Raw genomic sequence first — 25,627 nt, 5'->3', positions numbered from 1 at the left:
GGGACAACCCGTCTCATTGACAACATCGTTTTCACGAAATAAGTTTGCGTTGCTCCTCGATGAGCCTTGTAAAGTCACGCTCCTTGCGGGCCTGGTTTTCTCTGGATGTGAGGCCTTTCTCTTTAACAGCATAAAAAATCTCGCCGAATTCGCACAACCACTCTCCATCGACTGCCGTAACGTAGTTCATGTACTCGCGACCGGTTAATAAGAGCTCATGGTAAATCACGTATTTGGGCAGGTCGCCCATGCCGTAGAGAGAAGCCGTCGGGTGCAGTCTCATCTGCAGTCCGGTCCGCAAGTTAACGTACTCTCCATGCTTCTTGAACTGAGCTGCCTGGTGGAAGAAGGAAGCACACAAACACTTTCTGATCACATCCCAGTTCGGGTTGCTGAGAATTGCTAGTTTCTGTGATTTCATGATCTGGCTCAACTGCGAATGAATCTCCACTGCGCGTCGAAGCGACTTATATTGCAGAAAATTCTTAGTACACCAGCTTTCTTTGCAACCATTTGACCTGAACAGGTTGAAAATATTCACCAGCGTCAAATGGTCGCTCTCAGCAACCTGAAACTTCTCTCGGATGGAGTCTGAACGTCTCTGCAATGCTGCGTCATGCATCGGCCTTATAAATATAGGCGGAATCGAAAGCATGGCCACAATAGTGATGACCTCTTTAGAGCACTGGAATTGCTTGAACGACGAAATAATCAGGAGTCTGGAAAGAGCAGGATCGATCGGAAAGTTCGACATCTTTTTTCCTAATGCGGTCAGCCTCCCAAAGTTGTCCAAGGCTCCCAGACACCAAAGATCGTACTGGGCCGTGTTTATGGTCTCAATAGGAGGCCTATCCAGGAACGGGAATTTTGACAAGTCTTCCACCTGCAAATATTTGAGGAGCAGGATGGTGTTGCTCAGATTAGTGCGCTGTATTTCGGGAATCGGCTCAGCAAACATCTCATTTGTGGCAGCATACTGAGTGTAGAGCCGGTAGCACAGTCCAGGGCCTGTTCTACCAGCTCTTCCAGACCTCTGGTTCGCCTGCGCCAGTGATATTGGCGTGATCTGCAGCGTGTCCATGCCCAGCTTCGGATTGTATACCTTCAATTTCATCAGCCCTGTGTCCACCACAAACCGTATACCGTCAACAGTCAAGGATGTCTCGGCGATGTTGGTTGCCACCACGCATTTTCTGAACTTCGATTTTCTGAAGATTTTAGCCTGTAAATCTGCCGGCAGGGTGGAATATATGGGCAGGATCTCCAACGGCTCGAGAGTCTCATCGGCCTTCATCAGATCCGTTAGCTCCTTGTCGAGCTCCTCGCAGGTCGTCTCAATATCCTCCTGACCGGTCATGAAACACAAAATATCGCCAGGTTCGCTGCGGAGGTGCAGCCTGATTATCTGCTTCACGGCACTGGCAACATAGTCCTGAACGGCAATAGCCGAAAACATCACATCGACGGGGTACGTTCTGCCTGGAATGGTAAACTGCTCTGCGTTGCCAAAAAATCTGGAGAACTTGAAAGCGTTCATAGTGGCCGAGGTAATGATTAATTTGAGGTCTCTGCGGCGAGTAAGTATTCTCTTGAACAGACCGAGCAGAATATCTGTATTCAGAGACCGTTCGTGGGCTTCGTCCATCACAATGCAGGAATACTTATCGAGCTCCGGATCCATCAGTGCTTCACGAAGCAGGATACCGTCCGTCATAAATTTAACGCGCGTTTGAGAAGAGGTGCGGTCCTCGAACCGGATCGTGTATCCAACCTCCTGTCCAAGTCTAACTCCCATCTCTTCGCTCACTCTTTTTGACACCGAAAGCGCAGCCACTCTTCGAGGCTGTGTGACGCCAACGAGCCCGCCGTACCTACAGTAGCCTTCGTCGTACAGAAACTGGGGAATCTGTGTCGTTTTTCCTGATCCGGTTTCTCCAATCACCACAAGAACCTGGTTCTCGGCTACCACCTTCATCAGCTCGGAGCGTGCCTGATATGCTGGTAATCTTTTTCTCTGCTGCAATATCGCTTGGCGGCCGTACGTCTGGTCGTCCAGAAATGTGCCACCCTCCTTGGACTCAGAGGCGTCGCCAGCGTTTTCCTTCCCGCCCAAAATCTTTGCCAGACGAGAATTGTTCATGCTTGCAGCATCCTTGGCACCTTTTTTCCGATCTTTGTTCGCTCGACGCTCGTTGACTAGCGCAGACCCCAACTTGCTGTACTTATACAAGTCTCCTGTTTTGTCTCGTACCGTCTCGATGACTTCCAGTTTTTTGGTCATGATGGTTGCCGAGTCCAGAAAGGGAGGCGTTAGACGATGGACAACGAGATCAATGTCCGGAGCCCCTTCTTCGTCGAATCGGGAACGGCCTGCTGACGAATCAGCGGTTCTGCGCCTGAAAGCAGGCCTTATGTCGTGCTCCATCGCGTCGTACTCCTCGTATTCCAAAATAGGATGCGACACTGCCTCGTCCTGTGTGTACCACTCGCGATCGTTCTCGAAATCAGACGTTTCCTCCATCTCGGCTGCCGGAAACGCATCGGCCATAATTTTGCGTTCCTGAGTAGCCATACTAGCCAGAGATGGCACTTGAGTTGATGATTCTATTGTTTTAGGCTCGTTCGGCACCTCTTGCGCTCCAAGAGACACCTCCTGCTCTTCTTGCCTGCTTTCTCGTTCCTTTAACCGGGTCGCATCTGCTTTTGTGATTTTTTTAAAAGTCACTTTGGGCCTCTTAGGTAGCTTCTGGTCCTCTACTACGTCCTCCTCGTCCGAAAATTGCAGGTCCAGCTGCGGCTTGCGTCGTTTTCCGTCCATAAGCATAAGCTGCCTTAGTAGGTATTTTGCAAATGTGCACCCTTGCACTAACCGTTGCCACACCTCGCGCCATGCCGGCTTGGTTTTTCGCAGGCCTGATTTTTCATCGGTTTCAAGGAATTCAACTTCAGTACCGCTCGCTCAACTTTATCTACCAGTGCAACCTGACCAAATCACTATCGCTACTCTCGTCAGCTGCCTACTATATTTGAGACTTACAATTGGCTAAGGTTCCCTATTGCCCATTTTGGACTGACCGCCTCTGCATCTACCATGAGAGTGACAAAGAAGGGCAGAAAAGAGGAAGCGATGGCTACCAAACAAGACCGGGACCTTGCCGATGGTTCTGGGCTGGCGTCTCCAGCATTTTCGTACGACAGTTCTTCGTCTGCATCATTTGGCAGGCTCGGTAACTCGGAGCAGGCAGATTCTGGGATCGGCTCTGTTAGAACGCGCGACAGCAGCATCGAGCTGGAGTCCTCGTTTCTGGTGATGCCTGTGAATCGGCCTTCGCAGATATCTTTAAAGGGTCCGCCTTCCTACGCTAAAAAGATCTGGAAAATAAACAAGTTTAAGACGGATGATGCCGAGAAGCAGTCGAAGATAATCCAGGATGCACAGAACCTCGTTTTGAACGATTCCTCCGCCAAGACAAACAAGCACGGGTTCAGGAAAACCAACGTCAAGCCGAAAGTCAACAAGGAGGGTACTCCGAAGGAGTTTTTATTCGTCAACTGCACGCCGACTGCTGCTGCAGAGTCTCTCGCAGATGAGCATGAAAAAAAAGCTACAGCCGGGCCTCGTAGAGTCTCGCGGCTTTTCGGAGGCCGTCCACTGAAGAAGGACAAGGAGAGCAAAGAACCCGACTCGCGGCCCCAGGCAGTCAAAACCGAAGTTCAGGAGGAGGTCCCCAACGGGCTCATGCCGTTCTCAAATTCCGCGCCGTCGGTTTTTGTAGGCGCAGAGTCGTCAAAAAGATCGTCCTTGCGAAAATTTTGCAGCCGCAAACCAAAGGGTGAAGTCCACCAACCTGGCGACTCGTCGTCGGCAGCGACTCCCTCGGAATACTCGCTGACTCCCAAGAGCGTAACGGGCAACTCAAACGCGCCGTATACGCCAATAACCCCAATTCTGTCCACCAGCTCTTCTGTGACCTCGATGGTCTCCAGTGCCACTCCGCAGCCGGAATACTTCACTGGATATGGCCAATACCCGACACCGTTTACCATGTCGGCCACCGTGGGCGCTCGAGATCGCTCGGACTCGGGAAACTCCATATATCAGTCGCTGCAAAATAAACAGCTACTGCAATCGCCAATGGTGAACACGCCATCGCAGCACGGAGATGACGAGTCGGGAACTACTTACGACGAACTGGTGGAGGTGTCTCCGGTCAGCACCTCTGTTACGAAGAAAATGAAGACTCTCAGACGCTCGAACTCCATAGTCTCAGTGATTTCTCTCTCCTCCCAGTCCCAATATGCTCCGTCGTCCCTTTCCTCCGGTGGTTATTACGGGCTTGGAGCAGCCTTCTCGCCATCAAATGCCGTGTCGGGTTTTTCGAGCAACAGAGTCGCGCCGAGAGCCCGTTCGTCAAACAGTGCAGTGCCGAACACGACCCAGAAATATCCACTGATCAAGACTCTGAGCCATCAGAACACGCAGTATGCTTATCCAACAGCGCCGGAAAACGCTCATTCCGCCGCAAGCCAGTCACACTTTAATGCGCAATTTACAAACCACCCAGAGTACATTCCATTCACCCAACAGCAACATCTAGATGCCTATTTCGAGGCCTCTCACTCCCCTCAAGAGACATCTCACCCGTACGCTTTGACTATGGAAGAACTCAAAAAACAGCATGATGACCTTATACAGCAGCATCACTCGTTGTTCTATTCTTTTGGCCCCATCGAGCAGGACCATATACCGCTGGCCCAATATGGCGCTCCAGTCACCAGTGTGTATTCATCTGCTCCGCTGGGCCATCTGGATAGCACGTTCACCGCCAAGTCCGCCAGTGACCCGTCAAAAACTCAAACTGGTCTGGATCAAGAGAGTTTTGACCTATACTCCTTCATTGATGGCGACGGTCACCGCAATTGAAGAGACTGGATCTCTGATTGCAACCCCTCCTCGCACCGAGTTCAAGAAAAATTCTTCCTAGATAGCTAGAAATTTACAAAAAAGTATTTTTTACTACTGTATGGGCAGTCGCTTAAGGTTGTTACCACTGACTTTTCGCCGATACCTTCACATGACCCCCCAGATAGATACTTCCAAGTACGAAATCCTCACTGAGGGCTCTGCGTCGGTCTTATTCCCACCAGACCAGGTCTTTTACAACCCTGTCCAGCAGTATAATAGAGACCTGAGCTCGCTGGCTATTCGTGCATTTTCCGAGATTTACCACGAAGAGAAGCTGGCTAAAAAACGCAAGCATGACCAAGAGTCTCCAAACCCGAAAGATTGCCAACCGCAGCCGTATTTGAGAGTTTTGGAAGCGCTTTCTGCTACTGGTCTTCGTGCTATTCGGTATGGAAAAGAAATTCCTCTCGTTGCCAAGGTGGTAGCAAACGATCTTTCCCGGGATGCCGTGAACGCCATCAATCTCAACATTGAATATAACAAAATAGAGCACAAAGTGGAGGCCAATGAGGGAGACGCTATCCGGTTGATGGCTGATTCAAAGGACCAATTCCATGTCGTTGATCTGGACCCCTATGGTACCGCGGCGCCCTTTGTCGACTCGGCCCTAAATTCACTCAAAGACGGGGGCCTCTTGCTGGTGACTTGTACGGACCTTGGTGTGCTAGCTGGAGCTGGCTATCCGGAGAAATGTTTTGCATTATATGGCGGAAGTCCATTGCATGGAGACGCTACTCATGAATCCGCTCTTAGACTCGTCTTGCATATGATTTCAACGACTGCTGCCAAATACAAAAAATGGATCGAGCCACAACTTTGCTTGTCCATTGACTTTTACGTCCGTCTGTTCATACGCGTTAGAACGGCGCCTATCAAGGTCAAAGAGCTTGCGTCCAATCAAATGATATGCTATAAGTGCTCTGGATGCTACGCTATTTACAGTCAGCCGCTTGGGCGATGGACCGAGAATCCGAATGCAACAGCACAGCAAAACAGTAAGAAGTATGGTCTGAGCAAAGGACCGCCTGTTGGTCCGGAGTGCACATTCTGCGGTTTCACGAATCACCTTTGTGGGCCAATGTGGAGAGGACCTCTGCACAATCCCGCATTTATTGACCGCGTCCTCGGCGTTGAAGAGTCGGCAGATGAGTCTATATTCAAGACGCGGCCTAGAATCAAGGGAATGCTGACCATGGCCAAGAATGAGCTGGTGGACGCTCCTTTCCATATCAAAACGACGACGCTTTCCGCAATTCTGAAAGGACCAAGTCCATCGATTGACACCTTTGCGGCTGCGCTGTCGAATCTTGGGTACCGAGTCTCGCTTTGCCATTCGACCCCGGGCGCAGTCAAAACTGACGCCCCGTACGAGGTCATTTGGTATGTCGGTAAGCTGTGGACTGAAAAGAATGGGGTGACGGCCGATAAACTGAACCCAAACACTGCTGGATACAAAATCATGACTGACAAATCAATTGGCAAGAACATTGACCTTGCCTCCCTGAACAAGGAGAAGAAAGTGGATGATATCACCTGGCTGTTCCAGCCTAACGAGGAAAGCAAGAAACTGAAGGAACTGCGGAAAATAAAGATTGTCAGGTACCAGGAAAACCCAACAGCCAATTGGGGTCCCAAAGCTAGACCACATTAATCTTGTATAATAGTTAATTTGAACGCACCAGCTAAACAACTTATTTCTCGGTTCTTTGATATTTGTGCATGAACATTGAAGCATCTTTTCAAACTTTGACTATGTGGTTGCAACGCAGAGTTGCAAGTTCCAGGACGAATACGGATTCTTGTTGAAGTCTCTTCACACTGTTTGGGAGTCATTCTTTTTCAGCTCTTGCTACGAGAGATCGCATAATCTGGTAGCTTTTGGTGGACCCCCAAAAGTCCTCAGCTTTAGTTCAGCAAATGTTGTGTCCATAAAATACATGCATTTGGGGACCAGATTCAGCTCTTCAAATAGTTGGTAAGATCTCAATGGGTGTAAGAAATGTCCAGGCGCGGCTTCTGTACTCTTTCTGGTATCTTCGACATGATAAACTAAGGTACGTCTCTTATTCCTTCCTCAATCGTAAAGCATTCCGATCTTACCAGCTGCAGAAAGACAAGATCTGACAGACCTAAGAACAACCGTTAATTACCGCATTTGACGTTTAGCTTTTCGTCGACGTTCAAAATCATGGCTTAAGAGACAAAAAACTTATCAAAGCTCTGCATGTCCTTTTCTGCACTCGTCAACCATCATTGTGTCCAAAGCATATGCCAAGCTGAAGTCTATTGGTCTTGCTATTGAATAGCTTACTTAGCAAAGGGAGCAGGATACAAAAGATAGGACACCCTCTAGCATTGTCTGGCAAAATAAGTGCACGCTCTCTTGCACCTGTTCTTCTGTCTCCAGTCTGCGAGAAGCAGATCGGCTATTACTTTTCACATAGTCGACCAATGTATATCCTGAATTGGGCGGTGTACGGTGTGGCCTAAAGATTTTGAAAAGTACGATAATATCATGTCCCTCACCACGGAAATCGCTGTGCTCAGCGAGCTGGTCGACGTCCTTATCTCCCCGGAATCGTTTAACATAAATGTCGAGGACTTGTTTGCTCACCTCAATTCGACCTCGCGACAGTCGGCTGGCTCCGACGTCACCGTCCGTACCGTCGACTTCCACAGCTTTCTAGAGCTTGGGTACAGGCTCACAGACACAGACGTGACCGTCGAGGGCCTAATAACTCTGCTCTCATCCAACGTCTACATCAACAACCTCTCCGAGTTCAAGATGAAACGGTCAGACGAGTATTTGCCTGACTTGAGATTTGTAATCAAAAACACATTTCTACTGCTCATTACATTCTTCAAACGTCTCAGAGAGCCCAATCCGTCCATTTCAGGCCTCCTCATGTTGCTGAACGTGTCAATTGTCAACAAACTAATCAAGATTCTAAAAAATCTCAACCCAGATATCAGGCTCAAGAGTGAAGCACTGTTGCTCAAACTGATGCGGTATCAACGTTGATGTGTACACCTCACGAATAAATACGACTAGCGATCTTCATCCACACGTAGTTGGCAAACCGTCGCCCCAGCACCTTGCCGATGACGGGCAACAGCACGAAGTTCACCAAAGTCTTCAACTGCACAAGGTTCTCCTCCCACTCCTTCTGTGGATCGTGGTACACAAGGTCGGTTTCATAAGTGTAGTCCGAGCTGCCGTCACTGGATTCGAACTCCTGCTCATCCCTGTCGTGCAAAGCAAGGTTTTCTGCGCTCAGCTCCATAAACCAAATAAAGTACGAAATATTTCAACCTTCTACGGTTGCTTAGCTAAGCGTGGATAACTACAGCACCAAAGAGCGCAGCTTCTTGAGTATCCGCCAACCTCAATACCCGGGCTTATGCAAGCTACGGTTCGACCAACCCGTGGAGAAGTCAGATATTGAAGCTACAAAAGGCCTAATCGCATGATTACCAGTTGATTTCAGACGACTAGATCTACGCCAGTTTGTGCCTTATGTGTAAGTTTAGAGTCGGGACCTGAATTCCTCGAATAATATATATGTCGCGCCGCAGACGACACTGACGAGCGAGCCGCCGGCCGACTCGGGTCCATAAATAGTATAGTCATTCCAATGCAAGATCTCCTAGCTGTTCCCGCAGTTTTCTTTCTCGTGCTTCCCTGATTTTTTGGTCCTTTTTAATACTGCTCAGACGTCCAGTTTCTGACTTCCACGCTTTGTTGTGTTCCTGGTACTCATCGTCTGTTGACCTGAACTTCGCAGACTCGTCGTCGGGCGGGGCCAGCAGGTTGCGCACTTCCCTGGAAGAAATGTAGTGCAGATTCAGCTCGGAGCCAAAAATGTATCTGAGATGCAACAGGCGGATATATTCGAACCAGCTGGTGATCGGTAGGGTTTTCGAACCGCTGAGCCTGAACCTCGACAACACCTCTGTCTCCCCGCTGGCTTCGTGTGCCCGTTCCTCGATGCTCCGCAGAACCTCTCTGAATATCGAGCGAGACTCTTTTTTGTCCTTCTTGCTCACTTTTTTCGAGGAATACCTCACCAACTGTGTCAGAATGTTCTTCAGATCGTCTAGATCGTGGTAGGGCTCCTCGTCGTCGTCATAATCAAACACCTCGTACATCAATGCAATCACAACAGCAGCCGTTTTCTGGACCTTCTTCGAGAACTCCTCCGCCAGGAAATTCATCAGTAGAGGAATGTTGTCCTGTATGACGGTGTTGACCTCACGTCCAGCTTTATAGAGCAGACTGACAACAATGCCAACGGCATTGAGAGCATTCACAACAATATCCTCGTCATTTTCCGTCAGACTGCCGGCGCTGAACCCTTCGGCCAACTCCATGAGTGTCTCGACGCTATTTTCCAGACCGTAGCAATGCGACTCGTTGTAGATCACCAAAAGCATGCTAGCATATGCAATCAAACAGCTTGAGCGAACGCCCTCGTAGGCCTCTTCTGTGCTGTAGATTTTATCAAGCAGAACAGGAAACAAGCTCTCCACAGCTACCGTAGCCACCTCGTCGGAGTCGCTGGCTATATAGGCGACGGCGGAGCGCAGAGCAAACACAAACTCGAGTCCGGAACGCGCCGTCTTGATAAACGAGATCAACGACTCCAGATCCGTCTCGTTGACCACCTTCCCGTTGGAGGCCAGAGGTTTTTTCACAATCATGTGATACAGTTCGCCCAGCAAAAACTCTCTCGACAACGAGTTTATCTTGCTTCTTGGCCGGCCCAGCGCCGTTATCACGTCCGAGACAGTGTATATTTTCACGACTCCCCCGTCGTCGCCGGCCTCGCCCGCGCCGGTGTCCTCCTCGCTGTCGATGATGGACCCGATCAGCGAATTTGCCCTGCTCTCCTGCCGGCTTATCGGCGACCCGGCAACCGCGGCAGTGGACGACAGCGATTCCGTGCTCTGTATTTTCTGGCGCAGCATGTCGTCCAGTTTCATGAAACTCATGTCCATCAGGCTCTCGTCAAATTCGTTGTATTCTGCGTCCATATTGGGACTTTTCAGACTAGGACTGCGTAGGCCGGATTTAGAAGAGGCCCTGCCGTCCGAACGCGCGCCGCTGCGGTGAGATGACCGCATTTCGCGCTGTAATTGAGACATGGCTTGATTACGAAATAAATTCAAATTATTCCTTGCTCTATCTGTGTGCGGCTTATATATTGTGCATACCGAGCGACACATTTTGATTTACTCGTGGCCCTCGTTTCCGTCAACACGGAATGGACTGATACTCTCCTGGCTCTGGGGCCCGCCCTTCAGTATCTCGAGCTCCTGTTTCAACGCCGCCAACTGCTGCTGCAGACCCTTGTTCTCTTTCTGGAGCATCTGGATGTACTTGGACGACAGCTCCACGGTGGTAGCCTTGGACGGCACTGCAACCTCGTTCTTGAGCGTGTCTGGGATGATTTTCTCGAGGTCCTGGATGGCCACGTTCATCCTGTTCCGTCTGCCTTGCTCTGCGAGTTTGTGGGTCATTTTTCGATCTGTCTGGGAAGATTTCGTCGATCCGCCCGAGTTGCTGCGGGCCTTCGTGTAGTACATGCCTTCGGGGCTCTGGCTAGGCTGCACGTCGTCGTTGTTCTGGATTACCGGTGACGTCTTGAGAGACGACGATCTGGAGGACGATTTAGAGGCTCCGTTAATGTGCAGGGGAGGTATAACGGCTGCTGGCAGCTGCTGGTTGTCCTGTAGCAAAAACGAGTTGGACGAAGGCAGTATCACTGGCGACGACTGGGCGGACTTGGCGTTGTGGTTAGGGTTTATCAGAACGTTATCTTTTGCTACCATTCGCGGCGAGTTCTTGGCAGATAGTTTCGACAGGGCAAACGACATCATGGCGGCCGGCGTGGCCGCAGACGGGTTGCCCGTGTCCATCTCGGCGGATTTGTTACCGGGCTCGGATTCTTGTGAGTACGACCTGGACTGCAGCTCCATCGCGCTGAAATCTTCCTCCTTTGCGGGCGGATTAGAAGGCGGAAGCATGAGATCGTTGGAAGTGGCAGACTCGGGTAGCATATCGAAATAGTTCTGAGACTGCCCGCTGTACGACTTGTTTCTGGATCTGTAGGGCCGACGGGTGCCAGAGACAACGGGAGACGACGGCTTCACAGACGGCGATTGCTTCATACGTGCAGACGAGCCCGGCTGCTGCTGCTGCTGAAACCCGTTTGGGTTGGCCGGCCCAAAAAGCGGCGTCCCGTTGGGGGTTTTCGAGCGCTTGTAGGAGGCTCTTCTTGCGCCGTCGTCGCTGGAGACTGGCGGCGACATGTTGGACGTTTTTTCATCCCGTCTTTTTTGTCTCAGGCTGGCCGCGCTGTTGATCTGGCTGGGAAAACGCGAGCTCTGGAACTCCAGAGCAGGCGACGTAAGCGGGCTGAAGCCGATTTTTTTGTGCACATTTTCGTCCCGAGCTCCCTGCTGGTAGCCGGTGCCGTGCGGCGGGTTCATGGCGTGCTCCAGCGGCGTCACGGCGGGCGAAACAAGCGGCGTGAACACGTCGTTCGGGCGGACTGCCGGTGCTGGGGCGGCTTCGGTGCGCTGCTCCACGGGGTAGTCGCGCTCGAACATCTGCGGAGGTTGGTGGTAATTAGGGTCTGTGAGTTGTTCGCGGGCAGTGTTGTCGGACGCAAAAGACGAGTAGTCCTCGTCCTGATGGTGCGAATGGTCCGCCGGATTGGTTCGATCGGCATGCTGGTGATGTATCATGTTGTCCAGGTGCTGGATCTCGTGGAGGTTGGTGAACTCCGACCACTGCAGCTCCATACTCTCAAAATTCAACTCTGGCAAGTCTGAGTGGTCCAGCGATTCCAAATGGCCATGGGAGCCCAGGCTATTCTCTGCATCTGGGGGATGCGAGTTCGACAGGTGGGACTCGTCTGCTGACGAGTCTATGTAGCTATTCTGTTTGGATATAGCCGATGCGGGCATCAGGCTCGTCATTCCCTGCTGGGTTATTCAAAGAAAGGCGTGGCTGCTTAGGAGCTAACTCTTGAGCTCAACAAATATTTATTTTATGAAAATCATTTTGTCTGAGAAGTCTACGAAATAAAACAATGCGGTGCTCGCAAACGGCAAGCGGAAACGCAAGCACACTTCTCTAAAGGGAAGCGCGACCTGCGTGAAAGTCGCCTGCCGGCCGCAAACATGACCGACTCCAACCTCGACCGATCGTGGTAGCCGGGTAACAGCCACGTGGGGTGCATTTGGCTCACACGAGCCGTCTAACGCAAATGACAATTTTGTCGATAAGTGAAGCGGTGCAGGGGTGCAGCCGTTTACGCAGAGTGGTGCTTAGATAATAAATAGATCCCTAGTACGTGTGACAGACACAACGCCCTCAGCCGTGAGTGGCCTGGCGGTAGGCGCGCTCGCTCGCCGGGTGCGGCGACAGCGGCTCGTAGATCTGGTTGCCCGGCCGGAACACCTCTCTGTTGCCGTCGTCCGGAACGCGCTTCTGCAGACGGAGGTTCTTGAACACGCAATCGTTGAGCAGCGACTCGGCTTTTCTGCAGTTCTTGAGCTCCATGTTGGAGTAGTTGAGACATTGAAAGTGCAGCTCGAACTCCTTCTTGCAATGGGTGTTGAGGTCGCGGATCACGCTGGCTGCGCATCTCGTCACTCTGCGGCCCTCTGTCAGGCAGTTGATGGTCCCGTTCTGGCCGTTTTCCTGGTGGCACTTCATGAAGTCGTCGTTGTAGTCTTTGCATCTATCGCCGATGAAAAACGAGGCACTGACCAGAGGTCCGGTGGTGGCTCCTATCTCCTTCACGTGGGGGATTTCCTTCGGGAGAGGTGCATTTTCAAGCACGTACTGGGTGTCTCTGAGCTTGTCTGTGACTCTAGATGTGGAAATGGAGTCGAAAGTGTTTGTTGACGACATAGGGAAGAGGAGCTACTTGGCTTGAATATTACTCCTCAACTGGCTCCGGGTAAGTTATTTTTCGGATCCTTACAAAAAAAATACACTTCAGATTCTCGGTGCACCATGTTTGAGTTTGTGTCATTGGCGCCGCCAAAGCAGATCACCGAGCCCGTGGAGGAGCCCGACGAGGACTCGTACGACCCTCTTGAAGACCAAGATATGAAGGACGAGGACGAGGACGAGAAGAAAGCTTTGCAGCTTGAACAGCTGAAAAACACCTCCAAGACGCAAGCCAGACTTCTCACTTTCGACGGCCAAATTAATATTCTCGCCGATCCTGGATGGGACGGAGTGAGCGACATATCGTATCTGGAGCCGCACATCCCCAACATCCATCTAATCATTCTTTCTCAGACGACCACCGAGTACCTCGGTGCCTTTGCGTATCTTCTGTACAAATACCCGATTCTTCGCAAAGTGAAGACCTACGCGACGCTTCCTGTTTCCAAGCTTGGGCGGTTGGCGACCATAGAGCTCTATAGGTCGGCTGGGCTCGTTGGTCCGCTGAAAGGTGCGCTTCTGGACGTGGAAGACGTGGAAAACTACTTCAACTCCATCGTCACAGTCAACTACTCGCAGTCCGTGTCTCTGACGGGCAATCTGTCGGGAATCACAATCACGGCGTACAATTCCGGTCACACACTGGGTGGATCGTTCTGGCTGCTCAACAAGGACGCCGAGAAAATCGTCTACGCCCCTACATGGAACCACTCCAAAGACTACTTCCTCAAATCGGGCCGCCTGAACTTGCCGAATCTTCTCCGTGCCACCACTCTGATCAGCGGGTCTGATTTGGGGTCCTCGCTGTCTCACAAGATGCGCATCAGCAAGTTCATGGAGCTCGTAAAGCTCACATTGATGAACGGGACGTCCATCCTGCTCCCGACCTCTGTCACCGGCAGATTGCTCGAGCTGCTCCCTCTGCTGGACCAGAACGTGCCGGTGGATATCAGTTTCTACCTTCTCTCCTTCACAGGCAAGAAATCGCTGGAATTCTCCGGCAATATGTTGGAGTGGATGTCGCCGGATATCACCAAGAACTGGGAGAACCAGAACCAGACGCCGTTCGAGTCGAACAGGCTAAAACTCATCTCGTTGCGGGACCTTGCCTCGCTCGACCACAGGCCAAAGATCATTTTCGTAGACGGCACGGATTTGAACGAAGGGTCTCTCTCGAGAGATTGTTTTATAGAGCTTTGCTCGAAGCACAACACCGCGCTGATCATGACTGAGAGACCAGAAGTGAACACCACAGCGTACGAAGTGTACAAGGAGTGGGAGAACAAAGTGAGAAGCGACAATAATCTGAAAGACGGCGTCTTGGCCATTTTCGAAAAACAGATGTCTCTGACAACAACGAGAGAGGAAAAGCTGCGTGGCTCGGAGCTGAATGCGTACAAGAAGAGTGTTGAGGAGCGCAGGCAGCGCCGCAAGGAGCAGGAGGTGCAAGAAAGGCTGAACAACGACCTGCTGGACACGCTGATCGGCGAGGACGACGAAGACGACGACGACGACTCGGAGCTTTCAGACGGAGAAGAGGCTAGCGCCGGCGCCGAAAACGGAGAAAACGGCGACGTCAGGACCACAACAACCTCCACTGCGCTAACGCGGTCCACACACTCGGCAAAGGACGAAGAGGAGCATATTACTGTGGACCAGATTCTGCAGATGCCTATGGACTTCGACGTGCGGAACGCCAAGGGGAGGAACAGGATGTTCCCTTTTATTGTCAGGAAGGTCACCGTCGACGACTACGGAGAGGTTATCAGACACAGTGATTTCATGAGAGAGGAGGAAAAGTTCCCGCTCAACAAGCCAACATACGAAGAGGATTTGGAGGAGGTTGTGGAGGAATACTTGGAGAACGGGAAGAAAAAAAGACGGACGGTGAAAAGGCCGGTCAAGAAAGTCAGAAAAGCCGCTGTTGTTGAACAGGCGAAGGAAAAAGACACCGTCTACAACCTGGACGCGCTAGCTGATCCAAAGGTGCGCAGCATCAAGCCCATTTCTGTGGAAATCCGGTGTGGTCTAGCGTTTGTGGACCTTTCTGGATTGGCCGACCTGAGATCCATGCGGATCACCTTCAACTCGGTGAAGCCTCGCAAGGTCATACTGCTTCCAAACACCACACAGGCCTTTATGGGCGGCGCCCTGGACGTGATGGAAGCGGTCATGGCCCAACAGAAATCCAAGATGCTGGCCATTTACCAGGCCGACGACGCGTCTGGCATCCTGGGCACAGACTACATTCTGTCCAAATTCAACGAGAAAATCGATCTCGGCAACGTCGTGACCTCCTACGACCTAGTGATCTCGAACGAGCTCAACAACACGCTCAATTGGCAGGCAATCACCGGCGGATACTCGATTGCGCACGTTTACGGAGAGGTGGTGCCAGTGGCGCCTGGAGACAAGCATATGAAGCTCGTTCCGCCCACCAACACAAATGTGATGCCGGTGTCCAACTCTATCAGTATCGGCGACATTAGGCTAGCAGAACTGCGTCGCAAGCTGACGGAACTGAACCATGCAGTTGAGTTCCGAGGCGACGGTACGCTCGTGGTGAACAACCAGCTTGCCGTCAGGAAAGTCACCGACGGTAACCTCGTGATTGACGGAGCGATGGGCCAGCTTTTCTACCAGGTCCGCGGCCTTGTCCAGGATATGCTCGCGTACGTGTAATAGAACGATACAAGCTTGTTGGTTACGTAATCCCCTCTGATAGATAAGCCTCGATAACAATTTTTTTGAGATCTGATAGATGGGTATATTTACACAGATAAAGGACACTTTACATTTCAGGCGCAGGTTTGATCTGGGAGGTAAGCAGCCCGTGTGCTTTACTAAAACATAGATGTGCTGGGTGCTGGGTCGTTTGGCTACGTGAGACGGGCTGTTGATCAGCAGTCTGGGCAGGAAGTGGCCGTCAAGGTGATGAGCAAGAAGGCATTGGGAGAGCGCATATACGTGGTGGAGAACGAGGTGGCCTTGTTGAAGGTGCTCGACCACCCCAACGTGGTGCGGTTCATTGACTATTACGAGTCTCCGAGCTCTTTTTATCTCGTCACAGAGCTAGCTACGGGAGGAGAGCTTTTTGACCGGATAGTCGAGAAGGTTGTCTTCACAGAAAAAGACGCCAAAACCATCGTGTTGCAGCTTGTTTGGGCTCTTCATTACCTCCACAAGAACAACATTGTGCACCGTGACATCAAGCCAGAGAACATTTTGTACAAGACCCAGGACCCTGACAGCGATGTTGTGTTGGCGGATTTTGGGATCGCCAAAAAGCTCAGCCGCTCGGAGCCATATATCCGCGACCACGCCGGCTCTTTCCTATACGCGGCGCCAGAAACCTATACGAACGAAACGTACAGCTACAAAGCGGACATATGGTCACTGGGAGTGGTATGCTACATATTGATGTGCGGTTATAGTCCGTACGATGCAAACACTGTCGACGAATTCCTGCGGGTGGTGGAGGAGCCGTTGAAATTCGACAGCCCGAGCTGGGCCAATGTGAGCGAAGAAGGCAAGGAGTTTGTTCTCTGCTGTCTCGACACGCGCCAGGAGACGCGATTTCCTGCCTGGCGACTGCTGCAACATCCGTGGCTGACGAGCGACACGCAGAAAGACGTCGATCTGATTTCCAACCTCCGGGACGGCTACTCCGCCAAGAAGAAGCTGAAGGCTGTGATCCATATGGTGTTGATCCGGAACAGGTTCCAGCAGTTGCGAAGCCTGACTGGCGAGGAGGAGTTCGAGCTGGCAGACCCGTATCTGTCAGACCCTGACAAATCGCGATTGCTGGGCGATGCCTTCCGCAACCTTGTGTACGCCGCCACGGACAACAAGGAGAAGATCATCAGGTACCAAATGGACGACGTGGGCAGATGAAAATTAAAATATAACTCTGTAGATAATGAAGAGAATGAAGAGCGAGATCAGCACCACGGGCGCATATTGCTTGAGCAAGAGCTGGAAATTGATTTTCTCGGCATACTTCTTGTACTTCTGGGACTGGTTTTTCAGATTGGCGGAAAGGTCCTGGAGTTTGTCCAGCGAGTCGCCCCTGTAGAGCAGGTCCTCGATGTTCTTGTTCATAATCTTCTTCACGTCGACCAGTTCCGTATTAAGCTGGTCCAGATTGGACTGGGCTCTGGAGTCACCGTAGATCTTTTTCGTCTTGCTGATAAAGGAGTCAAACTGGATAAATTGGTACGGCTTCAAGTCCGGTCTGGACAGCTCGCTAGCGTAGACGTGACTGAACTCGGTAGAGATCTCGGCAAGATACGAAAACACAAGCTTTTTCGGGAAATTGCTGGTAGTAATACACACATAGATGATGGTGTCAACAATTAGATAGTGCAACGTGTGGCTTCCCGAGTCAATGGAGGCTCTGGGCTCCGAAGTCTGCGGGTTAAGCTTCAGGATGATCAACTTGCACTTCTTCTTGAGTTCTCCCAAGCTGGCGTTTTTTTCGTCATCTATCGAGCCCGAAAGAGGCAGACCTAGCTGTTAGACTGGACTGAGCAGGTACTTACCATCCGAAAGCCGGTAAATTAGAGTTGACTCCATGTCTGGTTTGTTGGTAGTTTTCTTTTTCCTCAAAAATTATTTTGTTTATTCGACGCGTCGACTATATCGTCTATTTAGCCAGCTTCTTGACCACTTCCTTGTCGTTCTCAATCAGGTCATACAGGTACTGTATGCCCTGCTGCTGCTTGGACAAAATGCTGACAAGCTTGTTGATCACCTGCTCGTCGTTCGAAACATGCGACTTCGACACGGCGCCGTTGGCAGCAACTGCCATCGACGCATCTATGTTCTCCAAGCTGATGTTCAGGTTGATCAGTCGCTGCTTCAAATTGCTCAGTCTGGCCCACAGCTCGTTCGACCGGTTCAGGCCTATTGGGTCGTCCACAGACTTGACCAGCTCCTTGAACTGCGATATTAGTTTCTCCTCGTCGTTGGTCAGCTGGTAGCCTTTATATTTTAGCACCGTCAAGTTGATGGCAATCCTCAGCAATTTGAGATCCAACTGTTTCTGCTTGATCTTGCACTGCGTCAGTCTGCTCAACGAGTCCAGATCGTGCTTGTCGCCAAGATTCACGAGGTTAGAATTGATGTTATTGAGAAGAACTCTCGACTTGCGGATATGTTCTATTTGTAAGTTGGACCTGTTCAGCAGATCCTCAAATCCCTTGATTCTAACGGGCAGCGTGTTGTAACCGCGCGGGCGCAATTTCATCGCGTTCTCCCAGTCCTCAGCAGACTCGTCGGCAGGCCGCTCGTAGTTGTTATACTCTTGCGGCACTTTGTTGTACACGAACGTTTTCATCAGGCACTGGTTGGAGTTTGCATCCCACGAGTTCTTCACTTTGGTCAGCTGGTCCGCAATCGTCGGCGTGTATCCGTTCTGCTGCTGATTTTGCTGTTGGTTGACCTTTTGTGCTTCTACAACCATCGGATGCAAACTTTGCTGCTGCGATTGCTGACTGGACCATGCAAAGGAGGGCTGGGAATTAAAAGCGGGCTGGCTCTGTGTGGGCTGTGTATTCTGCGTCTGTTGCGCGGGTTGAGAGTTACCACCAAACAGGGAAGTACCTCCAGTAGTGGCTGTATTGGATCCGGCGTTGGTTCCAAACGAGAACCCACCGCCCGTGGTTCCGCTTTGGTTGTTTGCGCTAAAGAGATTGGTTCCCGTTGTAGTCTGTGGCTTGCTGCTGTTGCCAAATAGACTCTGTCCGGTGCCAGAGCTGTTTGTATTGCCAAAAAGATTGCCCGGCCCGCTTGGCGCTGTTGTGCCGGAATTAGTGTTGCCAGTATTTCCAAACATGAACCCTGTGCCCCCCGTCGAGCCGGTGGCCCCCGGGGCGGCGTTCTGCGTGGAAGAGTTCTGCGTGGTGTTTCCACCCAGTGAAAATCCACCGGTGTTGCCAAACCCGGTCGACGCACTTTTTCCAAACGAAAACCCGGCACCGGTGTTACCTGCGCTGTTGTTCGTGCTATTGCTGTTATTTCCAAAAGAGAAGCCGCCACTCGGCGCCGAAGACTGTCCTCCAAAACTGAATCCAGACATGGGTGTTTACAATATTTTGTCTACATTTTTTCCAGGTGCAAGGTGTCTTAAGGACTCGCCCGTACATTGATTTATCTAGCAAGACCCGCCTCTGAGCGACAGCACCAGATGCAGGTCCGAGCCAGCACTTATGCCGCACTCCTCGAGCGTTTTGTCGTCGTCCCTGCGGGTTAGAAGAATCTCGAAACTCACTTACAGTTGCTTTCCAGAAAACAGGAACTTCTGCTGGTGCGGAGGAATCCCCTCCTTCACCTCGATGATTTCTTTGAGGTCGCTCACCTGGCGCGTTAGCAATCGCTCCGTTGCACACTTACTTTGTCGTGAAGATCAACGTCGATGCGGATCTGATGTTAGCGGGACTGATGCCTCTGTACTCACCATTCTCCCTGTCAAACTCTAACTGTTAGTTGTATCTGTGCGCTCTACTCACTCTCACTTTGATCTCGACGGTTTCTCCCATGATGCGATGTATGAAGTCAAAAAACTAAAAAATATTGTAACTTATTGAATTAATAATTATATGTTTATTTATCTATGCTCTCGACACCGCTGATTGCAAAAACTGACTACGGCAAAATATACGAGCCGGCGGAGGACTCGTTTTTGCTCCTGGACCTGTTTGAAGAGATCGGGCAGAATATCGCAAATAATAAGCCGCGGCTTGTGGTGGAGCTCGGAACAGGGTCGGGGATCGTGTCTACTTTTCTGAATCAACATATACTGAAAAATGCATTTCTCATAGCGACCGATATAAATCCACATTGCTGCCAGACCGCAGTGGCCACAAACGCCAAAAACGCAGCCGCCGTGAACTTCGACTCCATCCAATGCGACCTCACTTCCAGTCTGAGACCGGAGTCGGTGGACCTGCTCATCTTCAATCCGCCATACGTGCCGTCCCCGGCTGTTCCCGCCGTGCCTGAGTCAGCAGAGGACCAGACCTGGCTCGATCTCGCGTTGGACGGAGGACCCGACGGCATGGTGGTCACTAACAAGCTGTTGCAAAGTCTAGGCACAATCCTCGCTCCCAACGGTCAGGCATATATTCTTTTCTGTGCGCGCAATAACCCTTCAATGGTGGCAGAGCAGTTCCGAAAAAGCCACCCCTCGTTCAGTGTCGAGAAAAAGATTGAGCGAAAGGCTGGATGGGAGGTCCTCAGCGTATACCTGTTCCAAAATACAGCTAGCCAAAGAGATCGCTGAAAATGTCCTTCTCGATAGCCTCCGCATCGGCATCTAATAGAGCGTACTCGCTTTCATAGTTGTGGATTGAAAGTGTCTCGAAGAATTCGCGAAGGTCGTATACGGACTCGACCTTGCTGTGTCCCGCCAGCAGCGGTCTCTTCAAGTTGTCCACACGGGTCTCGATTTTGTCGTGGAGCTCTTTGGTCCGCATTTGTCTCAAGTTACTAATCTTGTCGACCAGGGACAGCACCGGAACGCTGGAATCGCGATAAACAGCATCGATCGTGTCTGAGACAAACAGCCATTCTGTCAGTTGGAACTCCTCAGGCTTCAAAACTAGCAGGACGTCCAGCAGTTTGCAGGCCTGCAAGACCAGCTCGTTGTCAAACTCCAGCTGAGCATCTGTGACTCTGTCTCCTTCCGCTGGGCTTTCAAGTCGCATCCATAACTGGTGCAGAGCAAATTGCAGCTCTGTGTACACAGTTGGCCAGAGCGTGCTCAGATGAGGATCGGAGTATTTGAAAATGATTACCCGAAGAAGAAGAAAAATGACAGGCTTTAGCGACTGGTTCGAGGAATTCTTCAGCATGTCAGACACTCTAAATTGCAGGTCGCTCACGTTGTTCAGCAGGCTGTCCTTCGGAGAAATAAGCAACAAATAGGCCATCCGCTTGAGGTTCAGCCGCTTGTTTGACATCTCAGAATCGTTCCAGTTGAATAGGGTGGAAGAGCCGTGGTACGGAACCAGCCTTGTGACCAGCTCGTCCAGCTTTTCCTTATCCTCTTTAATCCAATTGTACAGTATACGATTCCAGCGCGCGCTGATTGGAGTGTCGAAGAACTTGACGTCCATCATAATGTCGTAGCAAAGATTCTTCCACAACTTCAGCTGCAGACATTGGTTCATGCAACTGAGAGCTTCGATCAGATTCACCACATAGTCTGGAACTTGACCTGCATTTTTGTTTTTAAGCAGCGGAGCCAGCGTGCTATTAATTATCGTGGTGTAGCATGTCACCACCTTGTCGCTCTCTTGAACGATGACGGGCACTTTTGGAACAACAAAAACCAGGCAAGTGCACAGCTCCTCCTTGGCCGACTCTTTTTCCAACGGAGGAGTCTCCTTGATTGGCGACGATCCTCTCATGGATGGAACTGGCGGACTTTTGAGGTTTTCCGCACCAGTCTCTATCTTGCCAGTTGATTCCGAGTTCAGTGCTGATGAACTTGTTGAGTCGTGGTTGTCTGTTCCAGGCAGAATATTAATAGGATTCAAAATAGAGGCAATTGACTGGTCTTCGGTGGCGTTTTTGACATTTGTGGCCATCGTGAGAACTTTCATGAAAGAGTCCGTCATGTCCTTGCGCACTTTTTTCTGCTCGCCAAAACTGATTTGCGATAGCTTCACTCCAACAATAGTGCTGAACTTGAGGATGTCCGACAGAAGCAGTCTGTAGTGCGACATGTTTGTTTGGACATCTTTTAGGAAGCTCATTAGTTGCGTCCATATCTCTTCCACCGAGTCGCTGCTCAACGACTCCATGTACTCGGTCAGAAAAGTAGACACATCCTTGTCGTTAAGCTCATTGATCATGGAAGACCGTTTGGATTGGTCTAACGACGCCATGTTCACTCTCGACATCAGCGAATTCAGGGCTAGCGGAATGATTTTCTCTGACTTGGTTCCGTCCAAAAGATGAATCACCTTGAATGTGGAATATCTGTCGGAATGGCTACCCTGGGTTCTTTGTGCACTCATCAACGTCTCCAGCGTCTCCAACGGCTCCAACACAAAAATGCTTTCCAGGATTCTCTTGGTTCTGTATTTCAAACGCGAGGCATTGTAGTTGACGGTTTTCGTAAACGACAAAAAGGAGGGCTTTTCCTCGTCAATGAGTCTTGTGCTGGTGGTGTTGATCCCTATTATCGAGCTCATTCTGGTAACCAGCGGCGACGAGGGCGCCACGCTGATGGCATTGGCCTTGACTTTCGAGTGCTCGTCTGACCACAGCCAGATACGGTAGCATGTCTCCACGGCCAGCTTGAATGCCTTGAGTATTTCCATCCGTCTTGAATGATCCTCGCCCTTTTCGTCCGGAGCCTCCACCTGGAAAACACCCTGCATGACGGATCCAAAGAAGCTGGACTCCTTTCCTGAGGCTGATTCTTTGGCAAACAGTCCAGATTTTGAGGCCAAAAGGTAAGTGTGGCTGGCATTTAGCAGTTCCTGCAGACCGTTAATCAGCTCCAGAATGGCTTCGTCGGAGTCGCCGTCGGACTCAGTTTGGCTGAAACGAGTGTTGATGGTGAAAAACTCGTCCAGCTTCTCGCAAATGCAGGCGGTGACGTTGAAAGTGCTTCTAAAGACCAGCTCCGGAGCGTAATTGGTGACGCTCAGAATGAGAGAGATCCAGGATGCCAGAACCAGCGACGATCTCGAATTCAAAACTCCGTCTGACACAATCTGTGCAAATTTAGGAGGCATGCCGTCATTTTCGTAGTCGAATAGCTCAAGCGCGATCTTGGAATCGTGCGCAAGTCTCATGAATTTTGAAATGGTGGATAAGTAGAACGCTGTGATTGGGTCGCCATACAGACTTGCTTTCTTGCACAGTTTGGTCAGAGACCTGATGATCTCTGTAAATTCGTGCTCTGTTCCATCTATCAGCATTTCCAAAAGGCTCAGGCAGGCTCTGACACAGCCGCAGTACTGACCAACAACTGCTCTATCAAATTTTGGAGCATCTATGGACAAAAATCTCGAAATGAACGTGACAAGCAGCGATTTGTACGTGGTGACATCCCAGCGGTGCCTGGAAAGTATGCTGATATCGGCATCGTTGTTGAGTGTGCAGGGCTGGTTCTTGAATATTGAGACCAGCTGCAGATCGGTGCGCAAAAGGTTGATAATGGTGGCTAGTTGGTAGTGGAGAAGCGCGAAGTCTTCGTCTTCCTCACTTCTAAACGTGCCAGAGGCCACAAAACTGTTCTTGGACAGCAGACCAGAACACAGAATCTGGAACACCTTGCTGATGGATCCGGTGCTGACGGTCGACTTGATCCAACGAGAGACTATCAGTTTATTGGTTTCGTTTTCGCTGCTGAGATCATCCAACAGCAGCTTCAGGGGACGAGAAAGAATGTTCTCTGTCTCGTTCAAGGCCAATGTGTGTGTCCATAGAGCGCTGAACGCTTTCATGCGCGTGAGTCTATCGGAGCCAAGGAACAACGACGACAGCGCAGCCTCGATGTAGTGCGAGTCCACGCTGATTTCGAGCTGGCAAATCATCTTCACTGTCTCGACCTGGTACTTTCCGCTCGGATGCACCAGACAGCTCCAGAGCAGGTCCATGACCGTTTTCAGGATCTTCAACAACTGGGCGCCGGAGGTTTGCCTAGCCAGGGTCTTGAAGAGAAGCGAAATACCAAACGCAATCGGAACAGAATCCTCGCTGAAGTTGCCCGATTGGTAGTCGTTGACGGTCTTGAGCAGCGTCAGGTCCTTCCACTGGTTTGCTCCGTTTGGGATCTTTTCCAGCAGCTCGTTGACGATCTCGGAAAACTCGTAAAAGAGGGCCGCCTGTCGCGTTTTCAGCTGGACCGTCGTGATATGGGTCGTCAATGTGAGCAGTATGGCGCTCAGGTCGGCGGTGTTGTATGGTTTTTCGCCCGGTGCGTCCAGCTGAGCCTCCTCAGATGTCAGATTGTAGTACTGTTCAAGTTTGGCGATGATCTCGCTCTTGAATGTGGCGTTATCGACGGTTTCTATGCTGACATATCTTTCGTCGGCGTGTTCGATTGGCAAGAAGGCTCTCTGGGGTATCAGGGCCAACAGAGCCCTCAGCAGCTCTATCCACTTTTTGCTGCCGTCAAACTTGGCCAGCGACGCCAAAAGTGCCAGCGGAAGATGCAGCACCACCATGTCTTCCTCCTCCACACGGAAATGTCTGAGAATGAAGAGCACGAGGTCGATCTCGCCGTCTTTGATCAGCCGTAGCACGTCCGACCAAATGTTGATGGTCTCGACGCTGTCGAAGAAGGAGTTGGCGTTTTTCACCAGCTCATCAAAAACCTCCATCCGCTCCGTCTCGTGGGTCTCCTTGGTGCACCTGATAATTGGTATAAGAATCTTCGGCACAATATACTGTCCGATCTCCCATTTGTCCATGATAGCCACTGCAATTCTGCATGCCTCGATGCGCTGCTGGTATCGTGGCTGCGAGCTGGCGGAGCCCTCGAGCAGCGCAAAAATTGCCTGTGTCAGATATTCAAGCCCGTACGAGCGGAAGTACTGCGACCTTGTCTCTGCCGTGATGAGCTGCTCAGCCTTGCCCCCTGCACGCGCCTGCTCTGAGTTGGACGGCCCAAGCAGCCAGTTCCACAGTCTTCTGTTCAGTGACATGTCCTTGCGCAGCACGGTCCCCGTGGCTCTCAGCACTAACAGCCGTTTGTCTGCGTCGGAAACGAGGACCTGGAGAATGGCCGAGTGCAGCTGCAGCCGGCCGATCAACAGGTCAAAAAAGCCTCTTTGCACCAGCAGGTTCTCGTCTACGAGCCCCTCCCCAAACGCCTTTATCAGCAGTCCCGGCTCCGGAGTGACACAGGCCCTCGTCTCGTCGTCCACAGCGTCCAGCACGGCGTCTTTGCGCAGCTCCGGCTCGCCGTCGACCCCAAACGACGGCATCCGGCGCACCAGCCATTCCAGAGCCCCCAGCCTCTTGTCGGGCGACGTCATGATGCACAGGAAAAGACACTGCCAGAAATGCGGACTGTTGTCCAGCTGCGCCTTGAAACTGTCGATGAGCTCGAGAACGGCGTCGAACGACTCGGACGTCGTGTCGTCCAGGGCTGGCAGAAGACTCAGCAGAATGCCGCGGAAAATGACCCGCAAAATCGACGGCTCGATCGGCACAACGTATGTCTTGAACAGCTCAATCAGTTGCGGCTTCACGCTGATGCTGGCGTACGACATCAGCGGAAGCAGCCCGGGCAGCCACGTGCTGACGTGCAGCCCCAGCTCTTCCACACCCAGGATCTCAAATATCTGCGTGTACACCTCCAGGGCCTTTCGATGCACTCCGCTGGGAAGTTTGGGCGAGAGACACTTGGACAGCGTCTTGGAAATATCGAACTCGCTCGGGATCCAATGGTTGATCTGCGGCTCCGGGTTCGTCTGCAACGCCCGCTGTAACTTGCTCAGGTACGAAATGTAGTCTGCCCACTCCTCGACGGAATCAAATACCGTGAGGGCCTTCTCAATGTTGGACACGTATTTTCTGTCTCTGGAGCTCAATTGCCTGTTCCCGCTCTGCAGATCCGAGTTGCGGCCATACAACAGCGGCAACGGCGACATCGAGCGCAAAAACCCGCCGCCTTTGGATTGCGAAGCAGACATGGCGTAGATTCTCTGTGGCTAACTATTTTGTTTATC

The 25,627-nt window shown here is 51.3% G+C and overlaps 14 protein-coding genes across 14 annotated transcripts; 5 read left to right on the top strand and 9 right to left on the bottom strand.

The window, feature by feature from the left end:
• Positions 1 to 31: 31 nt before the first annotated feature.
• KL911_000102 (uncharacterized protein) lies at positions 32 to 2,824 on the bottom strand (the record flags this gene model as incomplete). The annotated part of the gene is made up of 1 exon (XM_043195932.1): positions 32 to 2,824. One exon carries the CDS (start codon positions 2,822 to 2,824, stop codon positions 32 to 34), a length of 2,793 nt encoding a protein of 930 aa, XP_043056795.1.
• A 267-nt stretch (positions 2,825 to 3,091) lies between these two features.
• KL911_000101 (uncharacterized protein) lies at positions 3,092 to 4,924 on the top strand (the record flags this gene model as incomplete). The annotated part of the gene is made up of 1 exon (XM_043195921.1): positions 3,092 to 4,924. The coding sequence occupies one exon, from the start codon at positions 3,092 to 3,094 to the stop codon at positions 4,922 to 4,924; it is 1,833 nt and encodes a 610-aa protein (XP_043056794.1).
• Positions 4,925 to 5,075: 151 nt separating this feature from the next.
• On the top strand, positions 5,076 to 6,617 carry KL911_000100 (uncharacterized protein; the record flags this gene model as incomplete). Its single annotated transcript, XM_043195910.1, has 1 exon — positions 5,076 to 6,617. One exon carries the CDS (start codon positions 5,076 to 5,078, stop codon positions 6,615 to 6,617), a length of 1,542 nt encoding a protein of 513 aa, XP_043056793.1.
• An 864-nt stretch (positions 6,618 to 7,481) lies between these two features.
• KL911_000099 (uncharacterized protein) lies at positions 7,482 to 7,988 on the top strand (the record flags this gene model as incomplete). The annotated part of the gene is made up of 1 exon (XM_043201304.1): positions 7,482 to 7,988. The coding sequence occupies one exon, from the start codon at positions 7,482 to 7,484 to the stop codon at positions 7,986 to 7,988; it is 507 nt and encodes a 168-aa protein (XP_043056792.1).
• A 10-nt stretch (positions 7,989 to 7,998) lies between these two features.
• Positions 7,999 to 8,250, bottom strand: KL911_000098 (uncharacterized protein; the record flags this gene model as incomplete). Its single annotated transcript, XM_043201293.1, has 1 exon — positions 7,999 to 8,250. The coding sequence occupies one exon, from the start codon at positions 8,248 to 8,250 to the stop codon at positions 7,999 to 8,001; it is 252 nt and encodes an 83-aa protein (XP_043056791.1).
• A 343-nt stretch (positions 8,251 to 8,593) lies between these two features.
• Positions 8,594 to 10,111, bottom strand: KL911_000097 (uncharacterized protein; the record flags this gene model as incomplete). The annotated part of the gene is made up of 1 exon (XM_043201282.1): positions 8,594 to 10,111. One exon carries the CDS (start codon positions 10,109 to 10,111, stop codon positions 8,594 to 8,596), a length of 1,518 nt encoding a protein of 505 aa, XP_043056790.1.
• An 87-nt stretch (positions 10,112 to 10,198) lies between these two features.
• KL911_000096 (uncharacterized protein) lies at positions 10,199 to 11,950 on the bottom strand (the record flags this gene model as incomplete). Its single annotated transcript, XM_043201271.1, has 1 exon — positions 10,199 to 11,950. The coding sequence occupies one exon, from the start codon at positions 11,948 to 11,950 to the stop codon at positions 10,199 to 10,201; it is 1,752 nt and encodes a 583-aa protein (XP_043056789.1).
• A 397-nt stretch (positions 11,951 to 12,347) lies between these two features.
• On the bottom strand, positions 12,348 to 12,890 carry KL911_000095 (uncharacterized protein; the record flags this gene model as incomplete). The annotated part of the gene is made up of 1 exon (XM_043201260.1): positions 12,348 to 12,890. The coding sequence occupies one exon, from the start codon at positions 12,888 to 12,890 to the stop codon at positions 12,348 to 12,350; it is 543 nt and encodes a 180-aa protein (XP_043056788.1).
• Positions 12,891 to 12,995: 105 nt separating this feature from the next.
• On the top strand, positions 12,996 to 15,614 carry KL911_000094 (uncharacterized protein; the record flags this gene model as incomplete). Its single annotated transcript, XM_043201249.1, has 1 exon — positions 12,996 to 15,614. One exon carries the CDS (start codon positions 12,996 to 12,998, stop codon positions 15,612 to 15,614), a length of 2,619 nt encoding a protein of 872 aa, XP_043056787.1.
• Positions 15,615 to 15,866: 252 nt separating this feature from the next.
• KL911_000093 (uncharacterized protein) lies at positions 15,867 to 16,826 on the top strand (the record flags this gene model as incomplete). The annotated part of the gene is made up of 1 exon (XM_043201238.1): positions 15,867 to 16,826. The coding sequence occupies one exon, from the start codon at positions 15,867 to 15,869 to the stop codon at positions 16,824 to 16,826; it is 960 nt and encodes a 319-aa protein (XP_043056786.1).
• A 3-nt stretch (positions 16,827 to 16,829) lies between these two features.
• On the bottom strand, positions 16,830 to 17,507 carry KL911_000092 (uncharacterized protein; the record flags this gene model as incomplete). The annotated part of the gene is made up of 2 exons (XM_043201227.1): positions 16,830 to 17,381; positions 17,454 to 17,507. 2 exons carry the CDS (start codon positions 17,505 to 17,507, stop codon positions 16,830 to 16,832), a joined length of 606 nt encoding a protein of 201 aa, XP_043056785.1.
• A 70-nt stretch (positions 17,508 to 17,577) lies between these two features.
• On the bottom strand, positions 17,578 to 19,011 carry KL911_000091 (uncharacterized protein; the record flags this gene model as incomplete). Its single annotated transcript, XM_043201216.1, has 1 exon — positions 17,578 to 19,011. The coding sequence occupies one exon, from the start codon at positions 19,009 to 19,011 to the stop codon at positions 17,578 to 17,580; it is 1,434 nt and encodes a 477-aa protein (XP_043056784.1).
• Positions 19,012 to 19,577: 566 nt separating this feature from the next.
• Positions 19,578 to 19,991, bottom strand: KL911_000090 (uncharacterized protein; the record flags this gene model as incomplete). The annotated part of the gene is made up of 2 exons (XM_043201205.1): positions 19,578 to 19,607; positions 19,758 to 19,991. The coding sequence occupies 2 exons, from the start codon at positions 19,989 to 19,991 to the stop codon at positions 19,578 to 19,580; spliced, it is 264 nt and encodes an 87-aa protein (XP_043056783.1).
• Positions 19,992 to 20,194: 203 nt separating this feature from the next.
• On the bottom strand, positions 20,195 to 25,591 carry KL911_000089 (uncharacterized protein; the record flags this gene model as incomplete). The annotated part of the gene is made up of 1 exon (XM_043201193.1): positions 20,195 to 25,591. The coding sequence occupies one exon, from the start codon at positions 25,589 to 25,591 to the stop codon at positions 20,195 to 20,197; it is 5,397 nt and encodes a 1,798-aa protein (XP_043056782.1).
• Positions 25,592 to 25,627: the final 36 nt, after the last annotated feature.

Source organism: Ogataea haglerorum (genome assembly GCF_019207285.1).
Source record: "Ogataea haglerorum isolate 81-453-3 chromosome Unknown 81-453-3_NODE_1_length_915391_cov_96.871712, whole genome shotgun sequence".
Classification (NCBI taxonomy): Eukaryota; Fungi; Ascomycota; class Pichiomycetes; order Pichiales; family Pichiaceae; genus Ogataea; species Ogataea haglerorum.
The sequence above is the reverse complement of the archived record's forward strand: the minus strand, read 5'-3'. Positions and strand labels throughout refer to the sequence as shown.